This window comes from Fukomys damarensis, unplaced genomic scaffold (assembly GCF_012274545.1).
Source record: "Fukomys damarensis isolate Sample0158 unplaced genomic scaffold, DMR_v1.0_HiC HiC_scaffold_29, whole genome shotgun sequence".
Lineage (NCBI taxonomy): Eukaryota > Metazoa > Chordata > Mammalia > Rodentia > Bathyergidae > Fukomys > Fukomys damarensis.
In genome coordinates this window covers 33,198,572-33,219,046 of record NW_022900941.1, presented here as the reverse complement: position 1 = coordinate 33,219,046, position 20,475 = coordinate 33,198,572, and the positions used below count along the sequence as shown (strand labels likewise).

The window sequence follows — 20,475 nt, the reverse complement described above, 5'->3', positions numbered from 1 at the left end:
TTTTTTTTTTTTTTTTTTTTTCAATACTGAAAATTGACCCAGGACCTTCACACTAAGGTATATTCTCACTCCTTTTTAAATTTTGAGATAGGATCTAGCTAAGTTTCCTGTGACTGGCCTGGAATTTGTAATCCTTCTCTGCTTCAGCCTCTCAGAGGGCTAGGATGATAGGATACCACACACCAGTTTGTTCTTTGTAGATTTTCATAAATGTTAGCTCAATAATCAGTTTGTTGAAGGTAAAGTTTATTTCCCTTATATTTATATCATTTTTCACTTAGTTATGACTTATTCTTTTCTAATATAAAAGCTCTAAATATAAATGACACATTTAAAATTTTACTTAATTATCAAATGGTTGATGTCAAATTATAGTGGTAAATTACCTTAATTTACAAATTTAAAGTTAAACAATATTTTGTGCCATTAACATTCTGTAGAATTAGCTGGTAGTCAGTGGAAAGAGTATAAAGCTAGCTTAGCACTGAGGAGTCATGCTTTGAGGTGGCATTTGTTGGTTTTGCTTACTTTTGTATTTCATCAGAGTGTTTGTGGTAATGATTGAGAGGGAAATTATCCTACATTAGGAAGCATATTCCTGAGGACTGTCCATATAATTGTCCTTGTATCCATTTTACAAGTTTGAATTTTCTGGTTTTATCTAAAAATTGCTTTAAGTTTAAATTTCCTTTTTAAATGGAAAACTTACCTTAAATGCATGGAAGAGAATTTATCCTATCCTATATAGATAATAACAAATACAGTATCTTAGAACTCTCACTACACTCATTTCTTACTTGCTAGTTTTAAGAATTTAGGTAATATATAGCTCTTCATATCTGTGTGGAACTCATTGAATAAAATGTTTCAGAATCACGGAAGTTAATTCATTCTCAAGATTCTTTTTGGGGTTTCAGAGTTCATGCCTAGCATGTGTGAGTTTGTGTATTTGATCACTAATACCACATATACACAAACCCAAAAGATTTGGAAAGGAATAAACAAAATTACCATTTTTCCCAGATACTGTAACTCTACTACTACTCTACTACTGTAACTCTGTATAGAAAGTGTGATCAATGGGCACAGTATTAAACTGGTAAGTTTGTTAAGGTTGTTCAATATAAGTTCTGTATAGAAAAATCAGTAGTATGCCTTAATCATATTGTTTAGAAAATGTAATAGAAAAGCATTCCCCAATAGTAATAAAAATTACATAAATGATCTATGTGTGAATAACAAAGATATATGTGTAAGGCCTTTATGTAGAAATTACAAAAGCCTTTGAAATATATAGAAGATATGTTACATATATCATATTTATATTCTTAAAATACAAATAGAAATGTTAAGCCTGAATATTATAGACTTAATTTTTCTCATATTTCTCATATCATATTATTGCACAAATTTAGTGCATTTCCAATTAAAGTCCCTAAAATTTTTTTTCCACAAAACTCTATATTTTAGTATTAATATGGAAATGTGAAAGTATACAGTGTGAAAAAGAATAACAGAGGATACTTTTCCTGCATGGTATCAAGGTATTTTAATAGGTTGTGGTAAATACATAGTAGTCCCCTCTTATCCATAGATAATAATAAATTCAAAGACTCCCTCACTGGCTGCCTGAAACCAAGGATAGTAATAAACACTATTTATACTGTCTTTTTTTCCTGTATATACATACCTATGATCAAGTTTATAAATAATACAAAGAAATTAACAGTAACAATAAATAAGATAGAACAATTATAACAAATGCTCTAATAAAAGTTATGTGACTGCGGTCTCTCTAAATATTGTGTTATAGATCTTAGCAACTTCTGCAAATTATTATTTTTTTCTTAGCTTATAAAGGTTAAGAGATTTTACTTTTCACCTAAAGGAAACATTTTATGGGTTCTTTATGATATACCTCAGTTGTGCCAACATCACTATGCTTGTGCTTTGGAGTTGTTATTAAGTAAAATAAGGCTTTCTTGAACCCAAGCATCTTCTTACAGTGGTCAATCTGACAAACAAGAGCCAACTGAGTGACTAACAGGAGGACAGCATATACACAGCACAGATACCATGGATAAGCCAGACAAAGGGACGATTGACTTCGTGCACAATAATGTACAATTTAAAACTTAAAATTATTTATTTCTTGAATTGTCCACTGAAATTTTTTGGGCCATGGTGACTGAAGCCATAGCAAAACTAAAAGGAAGAATTAAACATTGCAATAAAATGAAATATAGAAGTAGGCTCATGAGTAGATAGCACCTTGCTGTTTCAAAGTGTATCAAAAATTAGTTGGAGAGGCTGGGCGTGGTGGCACATGCCTGTAATCCCAGCATTCAGGAGGCTAAGGCAGGAGGATCGCTGTGAGTTCAAGACCAGTTTGGGCTGCATAGTGAGTTCAAGGTCAGTCTCAACTACATAGTGAGACCGTGTCTCAAAGAAAAAAAAACAAAGCAAAAAATTAGTTGGAGAAATAGTAGATGATTCAATATATGTTGCTGAGATGAATAACTTTATATAATACAAATAAAATAAAATTTGATTTAGCTTTACACAGTACATAAAATTTTGTTTCAGGCAGGTGTGACGGTGCACACCTAAAATCTTAGCTACTTGGGAGGCTGAGGCAGGAAGTTTTAAGCCACAAGTTTTAAGCCAGCTCAAGTAACTTATGAGACCCTGTCTCAAAATTCAAAAATAAGATTTGTTTATGTAGCAATGGTACAGCACTTTGTCTAACATTCATGCGGCCTTAAGTTTAACAAGGTCCTGGTACTAGAAAAGAAAAAAAAAATTAATGTCAAATGAATTAAAGACAGGAGGTAGATTAAAAAATAAAACCTAAATCTGTTAAAACAAGTGTGTAGGAGAATAGATTTAGGAATTCAAGGGAAGAGGAAGATCGAGGGCTGGGGATTTAGGTCAGTGGTTCTGCTGCCTGCCTCGCAAGCGCAAGGACCCAAGTTCAATCCCCGGTACCAAAAAAAAAAAAAATGAGGAAGATGGAAGTAAAAGCCATAAAAAGAAATGATTGCTAAATTTCATTACATGGGGAAAAAAACATGGAATAAAGAACTATAAGCATATGCTAAAATGCAAGTGATATCTTGGGAAAAGGAATTTGCTTGTTTGAAACAGTTACTATCCAGAGTATGTGAAGAACTCTTAGATCTATGAAAAGAGACAAATGACCAGGAAAAAGATACAAATAAGCAGTTCACAGAAGAAGCAATCTAGACACCCACCAAATACACATAATGCTTGGAAGATGCAAATGTGGATGGACAATGACATAATTCTTCTACGTTTAGTATCAACTATAGGCTTGAATATAATTACCATATATGGGGACACTGACATTCTTGCATGCTGCTGGGAGAATGAAGGTGAATTTCCATGGCTACTACAGGAAACACTTGACAGTATCTAATAAAATACTGCTTCTATTCCTTAGCCAGGCCCAGCATGTCCATTTTTTTGTCTGTTTTTCATTTCTTGAGTCAGGATCTTGCTGAGTTGTACAGGCTAGTGTCAAACTCTTAGGCTCAAGCTGTCTTTCTGGCTTAACTTCCTTGGTAGCTGAGTAATATAAGCAAAATTCCATGTCTTGAATAAACCTAGAAAACCAGATGTGTATGTGCCCTCTAATCCAGGATAATCACTACTACCTTTCTTATAATGAGGGAAGATTGGGAACAACCTAATCTATACAGACATGAGTAAATTAAATATGCATGCCCATGTGATAAAACTTTAAAAGGGATAAGCAAGATCTGAAAGTACTGATATGACATTGAAAAGAGCTATGCAGATTAGCATCTAAGTCTGTGTATCAGAATCCATGTATAGTTTGCCACAAATACTACAAAAGAATACAAACTGGCAGGAAAAGCTGCATACCAGCTTTATGGTGGTGGTATTTTATGGTGAATGTGAATTTGGAACTTGGAGCCACTGAGACTTTTGCTTGATTTTTTTAAATAACCAGGTGTTACTAGTCATTGATTAGTTCTAAATGTAGACATGGGGATATGAATGTTTGTTGTATTTGTACTGTTATTTTTTTTTCTAAATTTAAGAAAATCATCTTAAGTATAACTGGGCTGAACCTAATATTTTCAAAGTCGGTTAAGTTTAATTTTTACTTTACCCCTCTTGACACGAAGTACTAAAATACAGATTAGCAAATGACATTTTATTGCACTGCATTTTTCAGCGATGCCAATTGGTGGAAAGGAGAAAATCACAGAGGAATAGGACTCTTCCCATCTAATTTTGTGACAGCTAATTTAAACATAGAGTCTGAAGCAGGTAAGTTAAATCTTAGAGAATATTACTTTATTAAGTTTTTTTTTCTCCTGAATTTTATGACACATTTAACTTGTTATTTAAATCATTTGTTTATAGTCATTATAATTTAGCCTATTTCTTATTTAAATTAAATGATTGATTTATCCCATGTTAACTCTGGAAGCTCTTCCTTATATTTTAAATCCTTTGAGAAAGTATTTAAACTAGGTGTGGTGGTACATGTCTAATCCCAGCACTCTGGGAGGCTGAAGCAGGAGGATTACAAGTTGGAGCCTAGCCTGGGCAATTTAGTGAAATTGTGTCTCAAAATAAAATACAAAAAAGATCTGGAAATGTAGCTAAGTACTACATCTAATTATACAGTGTACAAGGCAGTTTGTGTATGTTCTGCAGTAAGAATATTTTTATTCATGACTGAACCACGGAGAAGATAGGGGGTTTGCCAACATGGTGGAACAGGCAAGTGATTACACAGTTATATTTTGAACTTTGTCTCACTGGTGATTTAATCCTAGGGAACTTGAGGCAAGAATAAAGTAATGTAATCAAGACTTTAAAGTGTCTGAATCAGGTTTTCTCTGCTTTATTTGGTTCTGCACTCGTAGGTAGTTCCCCCTCAGTCACTGTCAGCCATGCTGTGCACAATGCCATTTTGTGTGGGCAGGGAGGTGGGAAATCTCAGTGTATAGTTCATAGTAATACTGTTGATGACAATCAGAAGAAAAGAGTTAAGGTTTTGAACACTGTCAGGCATTGTGCTAAATCTGTTTACAGTTACACTTAATTCTCACAATTCTATGAGATAGATACTTTTGTTACTCTATTTTAAGAAAAAAATGTGAGATAATGAAAAGATGGAAATAAAATGTTTGTAGATGGGGAGGGGAGGAGGGGGTGAAGGGAGGGCAGGGGTAAGGGGAAAAAAATGAGAACCAAGACTTGTCATGTAGAGGTACAAGATCCCAACAATGAATGTAACTGTACTGTATCCCTAAAATGTACCAATAAACTCAATTAAAGCTGAAAAAAAAAAGAAATAAATGAAAGAAACCAAAAAAAAAAACTGAGGCTGATTTATTTATGTTATCTAGTAAGGGATAGAACTATTATTCTAAAGTCAGCTTGTCTAACCTTAGAATGTACTTAAGAGTCTACTTAGACTGGGTCTTTGAAGGATATAATTAATCCCTTACCAGTTCTAAAGAAAGAACTTAAAACTTGTATTGTCTTTATATGCATAGAATGATGCTTTCAGAAAAATTGAATTGTGAGGGTGGATACTGGTTTGAAAACAAGTATTTTGCTACTAGTTATACTTATTTTTCTACTCTGACTCGAGGTATATAGGAATATTGGAGGCATCTTTTTAAATAGTTTTTAACCACACTTAGGGTCCTGTGTAACAATTTCCCCCTGACATAAGCTGGCATGATTGAACTGCAGTTTTGAAAGTAAAACATAGTGGATGTGGGGGATGGGGGAGGGGGTTAAAATGATCGAGATGCACTATGAATATGTATCATTCCCCAAGATGTAATTATTATGTATTGAAAACATATACTAAAAAAAAAATGTATAATCTTGGTTTTTATATATTCTTGTGTTATACTGAGCTCTATTCTTTAGGACATCATTGAAAGCTAGCCAAATATGTGAAGTAGCTATTAGGATTTAAAAATCTTTTGGTTACTTAAAGTCTAGTACATTCTAGGAACAGTTAGTTTTCTGGGCATATATACTTGTAAATTATTTTCTCAGTTGTCTCTTGTGAGGCTGATGATGTAACTCAGTGGGAGAGTGCTTACCTAGCATATACAAGTCCCTGGGTTTGACCCTCAGCACTGTAAGAATTAACAAAAACCAAAGGTATTTGGTTTGTGTTATTTTAACTGTTACCAAACTTAGGTTAAAATCAGGTTTAATTTGTTCATATAGGAAGTAAAAGTTTTTCCTTAATAGAAGACAGAAGTGTAAATAGAACTAACTCAGATATCATTATGAAATTAGTTTTGTAGATAGTTATGTACTTGTATATTTTTCACCTAGTGGTAACCATCAATTTTCAAGTAAATACCTATAATGACATCTTCCATTAATATTGCTTACTTGTTCAACTAGAACCTAAGTCACATGAGTGCAGGGATCTTGTTATATTCCTTGGAATATGTATAAGTCCCTAAAATAATGCTGAGTGCATTGTAAAGTACTGAATATACATGAATATTTGTGACATGAATGACACTGAATAAACATATGTAATAACTTTGATTGTGAAATGTGATATCTATTTAAAGATTTTGTGGTTTTTTTCATATGGATAATCATAGGTCATTTATAAGTTAATGAATAAATTATCAAAGTGAATGCTAAGAACTTAAAGATTACTTTGTTTCCATAGCAGCTGTGGACAAATTGAATGTAATTGATGATGATGTGGAGGAAATTAAGAAATCAGAACCTGAGCCTGTTTATATAGATGAGGTAGAGTCCTTCTTTTGTTTAATAGTTAAACTATCAAGACTTCTAAATATATTACCTTTGAGAATGCTTGGAAATAGTAATTTTATATTCACTACAGTTGAAGCTCTTTTACTGTTTAGTGTCTCCGTTACTTTTTTAGGATAAGATGGATAGAGCCCTGAGGGTGCTCCAGAATATAGATCCAGCAGATTCAAAACCAGATTCTCAAGAACTCTTGGATTTGGAAGGTACTTCGTTAATAGGAGAGACCAATGTAATACTATTTAATATTTTATCTATTCATGATAGATTGAGTTTCTTCTACTTTGGATTTGCTTTTTGAGATTAGAAGACACTGCTGGAGAGCAGACTAGTACAGTAACATAGTAAAGAGTATCACTGAAAAGTATTTTCATACATGTTTATCCTTTTCAAGAAGGAAGTCTTAGTATTTCTGTAAGTCCACTGTTGAAACTGGTGGGAGATTTGGAGTCCAAAAGCAGGACAGAATTAGAAATAATAGCTTATTTAATTAATTGAATCAAAATATTAAAAATTCTCATTCTTGTTTCTCTTGTGCCATGACTTTGAATGTCCACTTTATACATACTAAATGTTAACCTTATAATGTAATTATTTTATGCATGCTAATGTTTTAATCTGAGAAATTCAAAGCAATTAAAATACTTTGTTTTTTTAATTATTACAAATATCTGTAGTTAATGGATAAATCTTAATAATCTGGTTATAAATATAGGATAATATGCTGTTATTACCTGTGATTGTATTTGGAAATATACATAATATTTAACTTTAAAATCTCTTTGGGCTGGGGATTTAGCTCAGTGGTTCCCCTGCCTGCCTTGCAAGTGAAGGGACCCGAGTTTGATCCCCGGTACCAAAAAACCAAACCAAAACAAAAATAAAATTTCTTTAATGAAAAATGTTCGTATTTAATCTACACATGGTTATATATTTTATAGTGTGGCTCAAGTTCATCTTACTTAGCTAATAGTTTTCTAGATGCCCTTTGACTTTAGGATAATTCCAAATAGCATAGTCTGTAAATTTAATAGTTCCAAGAAATACGATAAGATTTTTTAAATTTCAGCCTTGTCTTTGGTCACATGGTAGTAATATATAGTAGTGTTTATGCTAAATAGTATTAAAACTGGTCCTTATAGTCCTTTCTCTAGCATAAGCTTAACTTATTCATGGTAATGCATATTGGTACTCCACTGTTAAATTGTTGAAATTGGCTTAAACTAGATGAAATTGTGAGACTTTTACATATTTTTGTATTTACAGATATCTGTCAACAGATGGGTCCAATGATAGATGAGAAACTTGAAGAGATTGACAGGTGAGATTTTTCAAGCAAAGAATAGAAAGTAGTTACCATAGATTTACTTGTTCTTGGCAAACTTAAAACTAGTAAAAGTTGTGGAACTGTATTATCTGTTAAAATTATTTTTTCAGTTTCTCAGATTCATCCGAGGTAATAGCAGAGTGATTATTTGTTATTTTGGCAGGGAATTTTTTTCATTTTTATAATGTCAGCATTGTAATATACATAGACTCATAGACTTTTGTTTTTATCACGCCAGTCATTTTTTCACTTGAGCTGGAATTGAAAGGATAGTGAGTGATGAAGAATAAAATGACTAGAAACAAAATGAAAACAGGGACCTTAGGCCAACACTGATTTGTTACATGACGAACAGTACTTTTATAAAAGTGAAATTTTGCAATTTTGGGAAGCTAAATCCAGTGCAGTGTACTTTCTCTTCTTGTCTCCCTTCCTTGTATTTTTTTCTGTTGCCCCTTTGATTTTATTATCCCACCGATTTTATTGTTGTTTAGAAGTGGCAGCAGCACTAGAAGACAAACTATATCAAGAGTTTTAAGCTTTTAACTTGGTTCTGCCTTTTTCTCCAGTTCCTTAGAGCTTTCTATCTGAAGTTAGAGGCAGAGGCCATTCTGAATGAAGACAAAGGATAAGGTCTTCCTTATTATTCAGTGTCATCCCTTTCTAGCCCTACTTATTACATAAAAAAGCACAAGAAGAAAGGGATTTAGAGCAATAGGAAACCCTATTTTCTGCCTCTAGCGGAGAAGTGCTGTAGCAGCAAGGCATTCCAGTCACTAAAGATTGTAAGTTTTGCTCCATGGAGCATTTCTTATGAATTGTTTATGTTTTCTACAAAATTTAAAAGTAAGTCCCTGTAGCAGTTAGTCAATGATGGTGGTAGACATATTTTAGAGAGCAGTAAAAATCTACTTAGACATATACTACATTGTTTCAGTGAAAGGATGTTAATGGTTACTAAATGATCTAATGGAAAAAGTTTAAAAATTAAAAAGACTGAAAGGAAAAATGAAAAGAAGAGGAACAGGAGGAAGAAGGAAGAAGAGGAGGAAGAGGTGGAGGAAGGGAAAGGATGAAGAAGGGGGTGGTAGTAGTAGGAGGAGAAGGCGGATCAAGAGGAGGAGGAAGAACATATAATAGTAGTGCCTTAGGTGTGGGTAGGAGATTAATTATAATCTTTTCTAGAGCCTAAATGTAGTCCCTGTCTTTTAACCCAGCAATTTCAAGCCCACAATAAGTATATAAGGACATTATGCAAAGATTTAAATATTAAGGGTGCATCAATTGTTATTTATGACAACAAAATTGAAAGTAACTAAATACATCCACAAATTCCACGCTAGCAGTCATTGTCCTTGGTACATGTCGCTAACATGGAAAGATGTAATATATAGTAAAAAAAAAAAAAAGAGCAGAGGAAAAGACAGTTTAGTCTTATTTTTGTTGATTAAAAGAATGTCATTAGGGGCTGGAGATTTAGCTTAGTGGTGCCGCACCTGCTTATAGGCACAAGGTCCTGAGTTTGATCCCTGGTACTGGGGGGAAAAAAAAAGAATGTCATTAAAGGAAAACATCTCTCATTAAAACTCAGTGACTTTCTGCAAAGTTAATTTTTTGAATGAGAGCTCATCTGTCATCAGTTCTCTTACCAAATTTTTTTTTTTTTTGTACTGGGGATCGAACTTGGGTCCTTGTGCTTGCAAAGCAGGTGGTAGAATCACTGAGCTAAACCCGGGCCCAATAGAAAAGTGGTACTATGCATTGGCCAGGAAACGAACCTGGGCCATTTGTTTTTGATTAAGTCGACTGGTATTTTCATGATCACTGATTGCAGATGCAGCTTCCATTATGGAAAATAACTTTCTGCACTTCCACAAATTTTTGTTGACTGTTTACTCTTGTTGGGTGTTTGAAGGTAAATAAAATGTAGTTTCTTCTCTTGAATGGGTGGGTCATCAACAGCTTATTATTTCTAAGAAAAATAGCTCTGTTCAGAAAACTAAATTGCCATTTTACTTCAGTCTGTCATTGTACAAAATAAAATTTTGTAGCATTTATCATACTAAGAAATTAGCTAACCATGTAAATTGACTCCAAAAAATTTAGATAGGGTTTTTGAAGGGAGATCTGTTGTCTAGACTTAACTGTGTTCCAGACGGTTCTAATTTCCTAGTGTCTACCTGATCAAGATCCTCCTTTCATCCTCTGTCTACCTTGCATGTCCCTTGTGTTTGCCTTCGTCCACACTGTCCTACCAACTTTGCAGGCTCCCTTTTCAGCTTTCCCTGTCCATCTTTCTGTAGAGGACAGCTTAAGTCCCAGCTTTGCCTTTTCAGTTTACCCACAGCCCAAATTATTTTTTCTAAATTCTTCTGCTCTCTACTTATTCTGTATAATTTTGGATTCAATTGTATGTTATATTATTTGATGTCTTTTATGTTCTTAATCTTATCTCGCCAATAGATTGTGGTCTCTTTGAAGGAGACAAGCATACTTTCTGCTTGCTTTTCTTCTAGTAGAATTTCAGACATAGTAAAAATTTGGTATTGCTTTGAGGTTGCTTAAGATCTTTAAAGGTGATGATACAGTATAGCGATCATGGCTTCTGCTGTGTTCTCTTGGTGTTTTATAAGCATACTGGGTTGTGTGTACCAAATTCTTATGGTTCTTAGTCACACATTTGTTAGCATGTACACTTAATTTCTGTAGGTTTGGGTGGTTTGCACTATTTCTAAAAATAGTTTGACATGCTTTATATAGTCATTCAAGCAAGAGAGAACAACAACCTTTTTTTTTATTCAGACATAACAGATTCTAGTAGAGGAAAGATAAAAAGTTTTCATGGGAGTTAGTCCATGTTTTTAACCTGGTTGCCCTTTACTGTTTGTCTACCTTTTGTTTCTTGCCTGTGTTTATATGGAAATAATCATCCAATAAACAAGTTTATGCATGCTTTAGGCTGATTAAAAATGGCCACTTAGCTTTCATAAAATTAGCAGTTGCAGAAATAGTTGCTTATTACTCTTAAGAGAACAGACAAAATTGTACCAAGTCAGTACAATCTTGTACCAAAGTTCTTCAGTTTCTGTGACAAATATGAAAATACCATTTGGGCAAGTATCTTGTTTTACTTCATCAAAACCAACAAACCAGTATAAAAGAACAGTCCAGATCAGATAGTGTATACATTTTTACTTGCATTTTTGAGAATAATTATTGATGATTTTTTTAGTTGGTCCTTTCATGGATATATGTAAGTGATTTTACAGAGGGTCTGAGCCTTAACCAAATACTTTCTTTTACTGATATTTATAATTAAGACTGGGACTCTTACCTAAATTGAGAAACTTATTTTTCTTTATAAATGAATTTTCAGAAGAAACCTATAACAATTAAACTTAATTCTCCTAGCACCAAAATTATGAATTGATTGCTTTTTATCAGGTAAGTAATAATAGCCTAGTTATTATGAGAATTTCTCCTTCCTTTTTCTTTCTGAATATTTTCATTGTATATAAAAATAAATACAAGTAAGAAATTAATAAATTTAAAAAGCAATTTACATTGCTAAATACATGCTTAAAAAGTTAGAAGAGTCTCAAAATGCTTTTCTTCTATCAGGAAGCATTCAGAGTTGTCTGAATTGAATGTAAAAGTCTTGGAAGCTCTGGAACTGTATAACAAACTGGTGAATGAAGCGCCAGTGTATTCAGTCTACTCGAAACTCCATCCTTCAGCACATTACCCCTCTACATCAGCTGGGGCTCCATTGCAGGTAAGCAGGTTTTTTTAAGAATATTTTTCAAAATTATAGTTCTAAATTTTTTAAAAAGGTTTAAAGCATAGTATTAATTTCAGTAGACCATGAATAAAATTATAAAACATGTCTTTAATAGTTTTAGGAAATATTAGTCAAGCAGTTAATTTGACTAGAATTAGATCTTGATTATTCAGAAATGCATTTTAGTTAGCTCAGTTTTAACATGAATGAAAAGACCATTAAATATCTGAAGGAATTCTGAGCTTTTCATAGGCTTCTGTAAGTATAAAGCACCAATCTTTATGGAAATATAAATCCTTTTTGTAACTACTGTATAAAATAACAGACCCTCTCATTTAGGACCCAGTGTTTCAGATGGCTCTTGGGTGAGGTGCTGGTGCTATTCCTGTTCTTCACCAAGATAGAACATTTCTTGGAAAATCTTTTTTTTTTTTTTCCAAGATTTTTTGACTTACATTATTTTTAAAAGGCTTGCTTAAGGTCCAGGGATTTAGCTCAGTGGGGTCACTCCCTGCCTTGCAAGTGCAAAGTCCTGAGTTCATTTCCCAGTACCAAAAAAAAAGTCTTGCTCAATGAACTTTTGTCCTCAGAACATACATTATAGAGCCAGGGATTTAGCTCAATGGCACCGCACCTGCCTCGAAAGTACAAGGTCCTGAATTTGGTCCCCGTCACTGCAAAAAAAAAAAAAAAAATTTAAGATTTGTATGTGATTTTATGATTCAGGCCTATGAGGTGCAAACACCATATGCCATCCATAATCAGCATCTTTCCCCAGTACTTTTTACCTTTTTTATGCTTAACAGGTGCCATGAATATCAACATCCTTATTTTAAAGCCTTTTCCAAATTTTAGCCAGTTTACAAACTCAAAATGAACTTAGATGAGCAAAATTACATAGTTAGTTTATGACAACTATGTAGTATGTAAAAGAGTATGAAGGGAATACCAAAAAGAAAAGGCAGGATGTGGATGCACAAATTAGATGATGTGACATTTATTGGTGCTGTGAAATGGAATAAAATAGAGTAATAGCTTGGTTCATGAATGCTTCTCTTTGCACATAATCTGGTTTGCAAACAAAGTATTCAGCAAAATTTTCTTCCATTTGCAAACTCTGGATTGGGTGACAAACACAGCTACAACCATTTTACCCACACAAACACAAATGCAGCCATCTTCACCAAAATCATAAAGCAAAGTATAAAGTGAGGTACCATCATAGAAGTGTCTGTGTCACTGTATGATAGGACTACATATTTGATTGTGTTTGTAAAGGTTTGTCGTTCCTGTGTTTAAGCTTTTGTGTTTAATTGCATCCTATTTATAATCTGTTTTGTTAATCACAACTAATTTTATTATGGTGGTGGTACTGGAGATTAAACCCAGACCAGACTTGAATTTAGGAATCCTCTTGCCTCGGCCTCCCAGACTGCTGGGATTACAGATGTTTGCCACTGTGCTTGGCTAACCACAACTAATTTCTTTGATGTTAACTTTCTGTCGGTATGATTCTTTACATAACCTCTATCTATACTGTTCGTACATAAGAGTACTTGAAGTCAGGTATGGTAGCTCACATCTGTAATTACAGGTCCCTGGGAGTCTGAAACAGGAGTATCCCAAATTTAAACCCATCCTGAGCAATTTAGTGAGACCCTATCTCAAAAACTTAGAAAAGGGCTGCTGATATAGCTCAGTGTGAAGTTTCTGTTTTAATTTGAAAAATAGCTCTGCTAGAGTCAGGTGAGACAACACCTTTTGTGGTACTAGGCCATTGAGATCCCTAAACTGCAGAACAGGTCTGTTCCAGTTTCTACTACTTGTCAGCTAGTTGTTGCATGTCTGCTAAGGAGGTTAAATGATTGCACCTAATACAGTTTATTTTGCAGATCTAGTATTCTAAATCTTAATGTGAATGATCTTTGCTTTTAAAAGTAGCCGTTAGGGCTGGGGATTTAGCTCAGCAGCACTGCACCTGCCTCTAATGCGCAAGGCCCCGAGTTCAATCTCCAGTATCCAAAAAAAAAAATCGCCTTTATATTTATGAAACATGTGCATTGTGTTGTGTACACATCAATGCTGTGTAAGTAGACAGACTCTGTCTTTAAGAAGCTGTTACCATGCAAATTAAGTAGGGCACAGATAAATATCCAGTGACCGAGGCCATTTCTTTTTTTCGTCTAAGGACACATCTAATCCCCTACCCACAGCTCTTTTCTTTTGTCCTGTCTGTGCTGAATGTAGGATATGCAGTAGACATTGCCATCAGGATCCTGGCATCCTGACAACATGTCTTTTTCAACATTTTCTCCTCTAGGAAGGAATTGTGAGAGTGAAGGTTGTCATTCTCATGGAGACCTTGGTGCCAAAGGGCTTCCCTTCAGGGGAGTGTTCTGTAGCTTCATGGCAAAACACATTTCTGAGTAATTGGCAGTCTGGATCAATTCCAACTTAATACTTAAAAATACACCACCTCTCTTCTTTCTTGTCTTCTGCCCAATCTCCTGCAAAATTCAAGAACAACCAAGCAAATCATAGATTTCATGCACAGTTTGGCACTGTGATTTGCAAACTCTTCACATTTTGCTCTAGGATGGATAGATGGGTAGAATCAGATTGTTCCCCAAAGAACTGTAACCCTGCCTTTTAAAGTCTGTTAAAGTTTCAGATAGGCTAGGTTGGTGTTTGAGAGAGCAGTGAGTCAAATTTTTCCTTTTGCTTATTAGACATACCCAATTCAATCACATGGTGGAAACTACATGGGTCAAAGCCTTCACCAAGTAACTGCTGCCCAAAGCTATAGTCTAGGACCAGATCATGCTAGTTCGCTGCAATCTCTGCCTCCAAATGTGAATTCCTCAGTCACAGCGCAAACTGCTCAAACTCCATATTTAAGGTAAGTTTTGGGGACCTGTGTTAATTTTTCATAAACTTTTAGAATAAGAATATTGTAGACCCTTCTCTGTTGTAATCCTGATTTTTATTCTTAAAATGAAGTTATAGAAATGCTTGGGCATAAAGTGGGATAGGGCTGCCCTTGGCATTACCACCCATACTATGATGGCTGCCCACTTTTAAACCTACAGTTTAGAACCTTAGGACAAAACAAAGCTAATTATCTTTTATGGCGACTACTCCCATGACATGGTTAGCACAGTGCAATAATCAACACAGACTTATTTATCTGACCACACTCCTGTTAGAAAATTGTTGTCACTTTGACTCTTCAAAGGAAGTATGTTTGAAGGCTGGGGATTTAGCTCAGTGGTTGCGCCACCTGCCTCGCAAGCGCGAGGGCCTGAGTTTGATCCCCGGTACCCTGTCTTCCCCCCAAAAAGGCAGTGTGTTAGAGCTGTGGAATTTTTTGTATGAACACTTCCTTCAGAATTACATTTTAAATACTTTTTTTATTTACTTTCACCGCAGAAAATGTTTATTCAATATAATCATTTTTACATGATTTCTGAGGTACCTTTCTAGTCTTAAATTCCATGAGTGTGAGTTTAGACATTACTTAAAAATTAAATAAAACTGTTTATATTGGTGTTTGTTTGAACTTAAACCTGTTTATATTGGTGTTTGTTTATTAAAATTTCATTACACTGAGCAACATTAGAGGTAAGAGGAAAAAACTTAAACCTTCTATATTGCAAGCAGTGTATGTGGTATAATTTAAAATTAAATATATTTTAAAAGAAATTTTCTACCATAGTAGATTCAGGAGAAAACAGAAATCCTTCAACTTACCATGATTTTTCAGCTTAGTTTAGTGTGTATTAGTAGTGGTAGTAAGTCAATTAGTCTTCTGTACTACTCTGAGGGTAGATTCTAGATCCTATGCAGATTACAGTTCTGTCGTTGAAGTGAAAAGTTCCTCTGGAAGGAAAGGTTGAAGAGTAGTGAGAAGAAGGGCTTCTTGCTTGGGAGGTGAGAATGGACAGTGGGCTGAAAAGTGCATCTGGAGCCACGGCTGCTTTCTCATTGAACCTAGATATGGGGAGCACAGTCACAAACAGTTTGTACCTCCTTAGTTTTTAAATGTTTTTATGAGGAATTTTGGAGAAAGGACATTAAACAGGCTTTATAATCTTAGGTTGTGCTGCTTTTTGAGCATTCCTCTCTTACCAGATGTAAAATTGTGTTTACAGTTTTTGATACCTGGAGTGATTAAATCATAGTCAAAGTAGCAAAGCTGCATAGACTTGGACAAGTTGTTTTTTTATTATGATTGATCTCTGATAACCTAGACAATCAAAGTAAATATGATTTCCTCTTTAAAATTTTGTTTGTAGCACCCGACAAGACACTGTGTCCAATCCTTACATGAACCAGAACTCTAACCTTCCATCAGCTACTGGTACAGCTGCCTACACGCAGCAGATGGGGATGTCCTTGGATATGTCAACTTACCAGAGCACTACTTGCAGTTTACCACAACTGGCAGGCTTTCCAGTGGCAGTTCCAGCTCACTCCGTTACAGAGCAACAAACAAATTACCATCAGCAGCCTCTCCTGTAGAGACAAAGCATTTTCTTGAAGCCTTCATAAGTATGTCTGGAAATATTAAAACTTTTTTCCTTTCAACTCAAAAGGACCATAATAAATAAAGCACAAAATCTGTCTTACTCTAAAGGCCATGAAAGGGTTATTATTATTATTATTTTTTCAGTCTAGTGTGTTTGAAGTCAGTTTTTTGATCAGAGGCAGCTTAAAGGTACTTCCAGTTGGTTTTGTTGTGCTTTCAAATGTCTCTACATAAATCTGGACACCCAGTAAATACCCTTATGACACTAAATAATATGGGATAGAAGTGTAAACTTTTTACTTTAAAGAAACCATTGTTTCCTTCTACTATGTTATGAAAAGAGCACTAGAGACCTTTAAATATTTTTTGTCTGCATATTTTTGTCAGGGTTTCCCACACACTATTGTTTTCAAAGGCAAACATCTTTTTGTGTGAGCATTTAGCTTGCCAAAGTATTTCCTTTTGGCTCCTTAAATTGCAGTTGTGTTTGCAGTACTGTCAGTTTTTCTGTCAGTGTTATGTTGAATAACAATTAGCATGTAATTGTCTACAGAAGCAAGAGCAATTTGGAAGGAACAAAAATGTTTTCTCTTATTAAAAGTGAAAACCATGTAAATGCAGATGTGTAGTAAAGCATTTAGCCTGTCCCCTAAACAGTCACCATAGAAGGCTCACAAAACATTTCCAATCCCAGGGGAAATTATTTCCTTTCTTGCAAACATCCCTGGTATTTGGAATTAACACTAATGACTTTCAAGTGACTTTGGCCATTGTCTAATGAAGATATGGTCCATTGTTTTCCTTCCTGCAGTGTGGCATGAAAAGCTGCTATATTTCTTTTTTATGGATGATAAGGGATGATAAGAGACATTCCTAATAATTTGATGTGATCTAAACCAAGCATGGGTGATAAGTGTGTTTTTAGTAATGTGTGTGTTTTTAAAGAAATGATTCTCGTACCATTGCTAAGCTGTCATCTTAAGCTGTTGAAAAATTTTTCATTCCTTTCAGAAATCTGAACCTTTGGGATTCCACATACTATAGAAGTTGATAATAAAAATCAATATGGATTGTTTTGTATTGAAAATTTCAAAATACAAAATAGAAAATGCAGATATGTATGCCTATAGATATGTGATATTTAGACTGGGAAAAATACTGGACATACGTTTAATTTTTAAAAAATTAAAACTTTTTGCATGGATACAAAAATTTCTATTTTTTTTAAGTATTTGATCTTTCTACAAAGAATCCATTTGAGAATAATTCTGCAAATTTTGTCATTTGTCTATTTACAGAGATTTTTATTGCATGTATGTTCCTTTTTCAAAGAAACTTTATCCTCAAACAAAATTTGAAAGCTTAATGTCTGTCGTTATCTTGTTTCAGATACAAATTACTGAAAAGAAAATTTAACCTTTAATGACTTGTGGTCTGTTTATCATTCAGTATTTTCCTTTCAGGTAAATTCAGTTATTATATACTTTAAAAACTTTTTTAAATGGCACCTTACTTTATTGGAAACAAATCTGTTCTTAAAAAAAAAGAAAAAGAAAACAAAAAACAAAATTCAAAGCTGCTCTTGATAATAATATTTGCATTCATATGCAGAATCTTACATTTTCTTCTAAACTGTACTTAGTAAATTTATTTTAATGTTTGTATAAATAAGTTTTGTTCAATTGTCATCTGAATTGTAGTTCAGCATAAATATCTACTAAATTGGGATCAGCCAATTAAGTTCAAGTAACATCATTAATCATAAAACATAACATATTTAAATATGGTATATTGGCATTTATCTGTGAAATTTAATCATGCAGAAGTTTCCTCTTAAAAAATTTTTATTTTTGCCATTTATAAGGAATTTGTCTTAGCAATTATTGTTAGTATAAAAATGATACTGTTTCTGTTGATCTTTTTTTAAAATGTTAAGAAATACAAGGTTGTTCTTTTTTTCCCATAATCTTATGGATTGTATTTATTTTAAGATTTTTTATATTTACATGTTTTCTGCCAAAGGCAGTGTCTAGTTTAAGATCCCTAAGTTGGGTTCATCCTGTTCTGTATCAAAAATTTAAAAAAAAAAAAACTTCTGCTTTTCCTCAGTACATTAGAAAGAATTCCTGAAAATTTATAATAGAAATAATTTTATAATATGGCAAATTCACCTGGGTGTTAAAATGTATAAACTGAAATATGTTTGTATTGTTTGAAAAATGTACAGCCAGCCAAGATTGTCTCTTATTTTGGTAATTTATTTACACATTAACCGATTATTAATTGTAATATTTGTCATTTAGTATTTGAATTTATTTGCAGATACATTGTTATCTTATTCTGCTTCAAGTAGCTGGTATTAAACTGTGTAACATTTTACTGTATGGTGAAGGTAGTTATAAAATTGTACCTTCTGAATTTAAAAAATTGTAAATGTTTAAAAATATGTGGTTGAGGGCTAGGGATTTAGTTCAGTGGTGCCACCACCTGCCTTGCAAGTGCAAGTCCTGAGTTCAGTCCCCAGTACCCCCCCAAAAATATATATGTATATAGTTGAGCTGGGGATGTAGCTCAGTGGTAGTGGTAGTGGTAGAGCATGTGTTCTTAGCATGCTTAAGGCTGTAGATTTGATCCCCAGAACTGCAAAAAAATTTAATGGCTTAAGAATTTTTACAAAGAATTTTCTTAGTAAAAACTATGATATTAACACTCCTGAGTGCTAGGCAAGGATTTATTGAATTGTCATTATGATGAGAATGCTGAACTTATTTTTGAAGTAATTATAAATAATATAGCACTGACTTATGATTTGTTTCTGTCAAAAGGAAGTTTTCATTACTTATGTCAGCTTTAATCAATAAGAGAACTCAATTTGATATTTTTATTGTTTGATTTAGTTTTCTTTTGAAGATTAAAGATTTTTTAAAATTTCCCTTGCAGAGAAATAATTCTAATTTTATCAAATTAAGTTTGAATTTGAGAGGTTTTTTCCAACCTTACTGATTCTAAAAAGAGAAATTATGTTGCTTGCATGGCATAGTGAGATAAATAATGCCCTCCCATCCTTGTCACCTAGAATGCCAGTGTTACTTTTTTTGCAAGTGGAGTCTGCACATGTAATTAAAAATCTTGAGTGGAAGTCATGATGAGTTTAGGGGTGGCCTCCAAGACTTGGAGCCCTTGTAGGAAGAGAAAACACTGACACAATGAGGCCACGTGATGGTGGAGGCTAAACTTGGAGTTGTGCTGTCACAAGGCTCCCTGGGACCATCAGAAGCTGGAAGAGGAAAAGGATTCTTCCCTAGAGCCTTCCAAGGGATACAGCCCTGCTCAGCCCTCAGTTTCAGACTTCTAACCTCCAGAACTGAGAGAAATAAAAAAATGTTTTAAGCCTCCAATTATGTGGTACTTTATTACAGTAGTCCTACCTAGGAAACTAATAAACATGAGTAAGTATTCAGTGAATTCTGAGTACTAAGCACATAAGATTTCTTCAAATTGACCCAGGAATTCTGAGAAAGATGTCTGTTGTCCAGTAGCAGTGTTTTTATCTTGTCTAAACTGTCGTGGCTTTTCATGGATAGATGAAATAATGACCCTTATTAATTCCATCATCTCATTTTACTGATTTTTAATCTCTCATCTACATTACAGTGACTGATTTTTTTTTTTTTTTTGTACCGGGAATTGAATTCAAGACCTTGTGCTTTCAAGGCAGGTTCAGTACCCTGGCCCTCAGTAACTGATTATTTTTAATGCTAGAGTTCACAACGAACAAGGCTATAATCTTTTGCATTTTCTGTCTACTCTTGTCATCTTTAGTAGTACATATTTAATGATGGGGAAAACAAACGTTCAAAGGTAAACAGGAACAGAGAAACAAAGTAGGGTAGACATTTCCCCACAAACGCTACTGAAAAAGAGATTTTTTGCTGGGGATTTAGCTTAGTGGTTCCGCTGCCTGCCTCACAAAGCACAAGGACTCGAGTTCAGTCCCCGGTACCAGGAAAAAAAAAA

General features: G+C 34.0%; 1 protein-coding gene across 3 annotated transcripts in view; it reads left to right on the top strand.

Moving 5' to 3' along the window:
* Nucleotides 1-18,934, top strand: part of Stam2 (signal transducing adaptor molecule 2) — a 54,028-nt gene extending 35,094 nt beyond the window's left edge. For 2 of the 3 annotated variants that reach the window (XM_010641403.2, XM_019210196.2), the window contains exons 8-14: nucleotides 4,226-4,320; nucleotides 6,719-6,801; nucleotides 6,941-7,028; nucleotides 8,089-8,143; nucleotides 11,771-11,924; nucleotides 14,660-14,829; nucleotides 16,226-18,934. In XM_010641403.2, the coding sequence (XP_010639705.1) occupies nucleotides 4,226-4,320; nucleotides 6,719-6,801; nucleotides 6,941-7,028; nucleotides 8,089-8,143; nucleotides 11,771-11,924; nucleotides 14,660-14,829; nucleotides 16,226-16,451 (871 nt within the window). In that variant the 3' untranslated portion in view covers nucleotides 16,452-18,934. The remainder of the gene's footprint in view (nucleotides 1-4,225; nucleotides 4,321-6,718; nucleotides 6,802-6,940; nucleotides 7,029-8,088; nucleotides 8,144-11,770; nucleotides 11,925-14,659; nucleotides 14,830-16,225) is intronic. The other variant, XM_010641404.2, reaches the window with a different exon arrangement.
* Nucleotides 18,935-20,475: the final 1,541 nt, after the last annotated feature.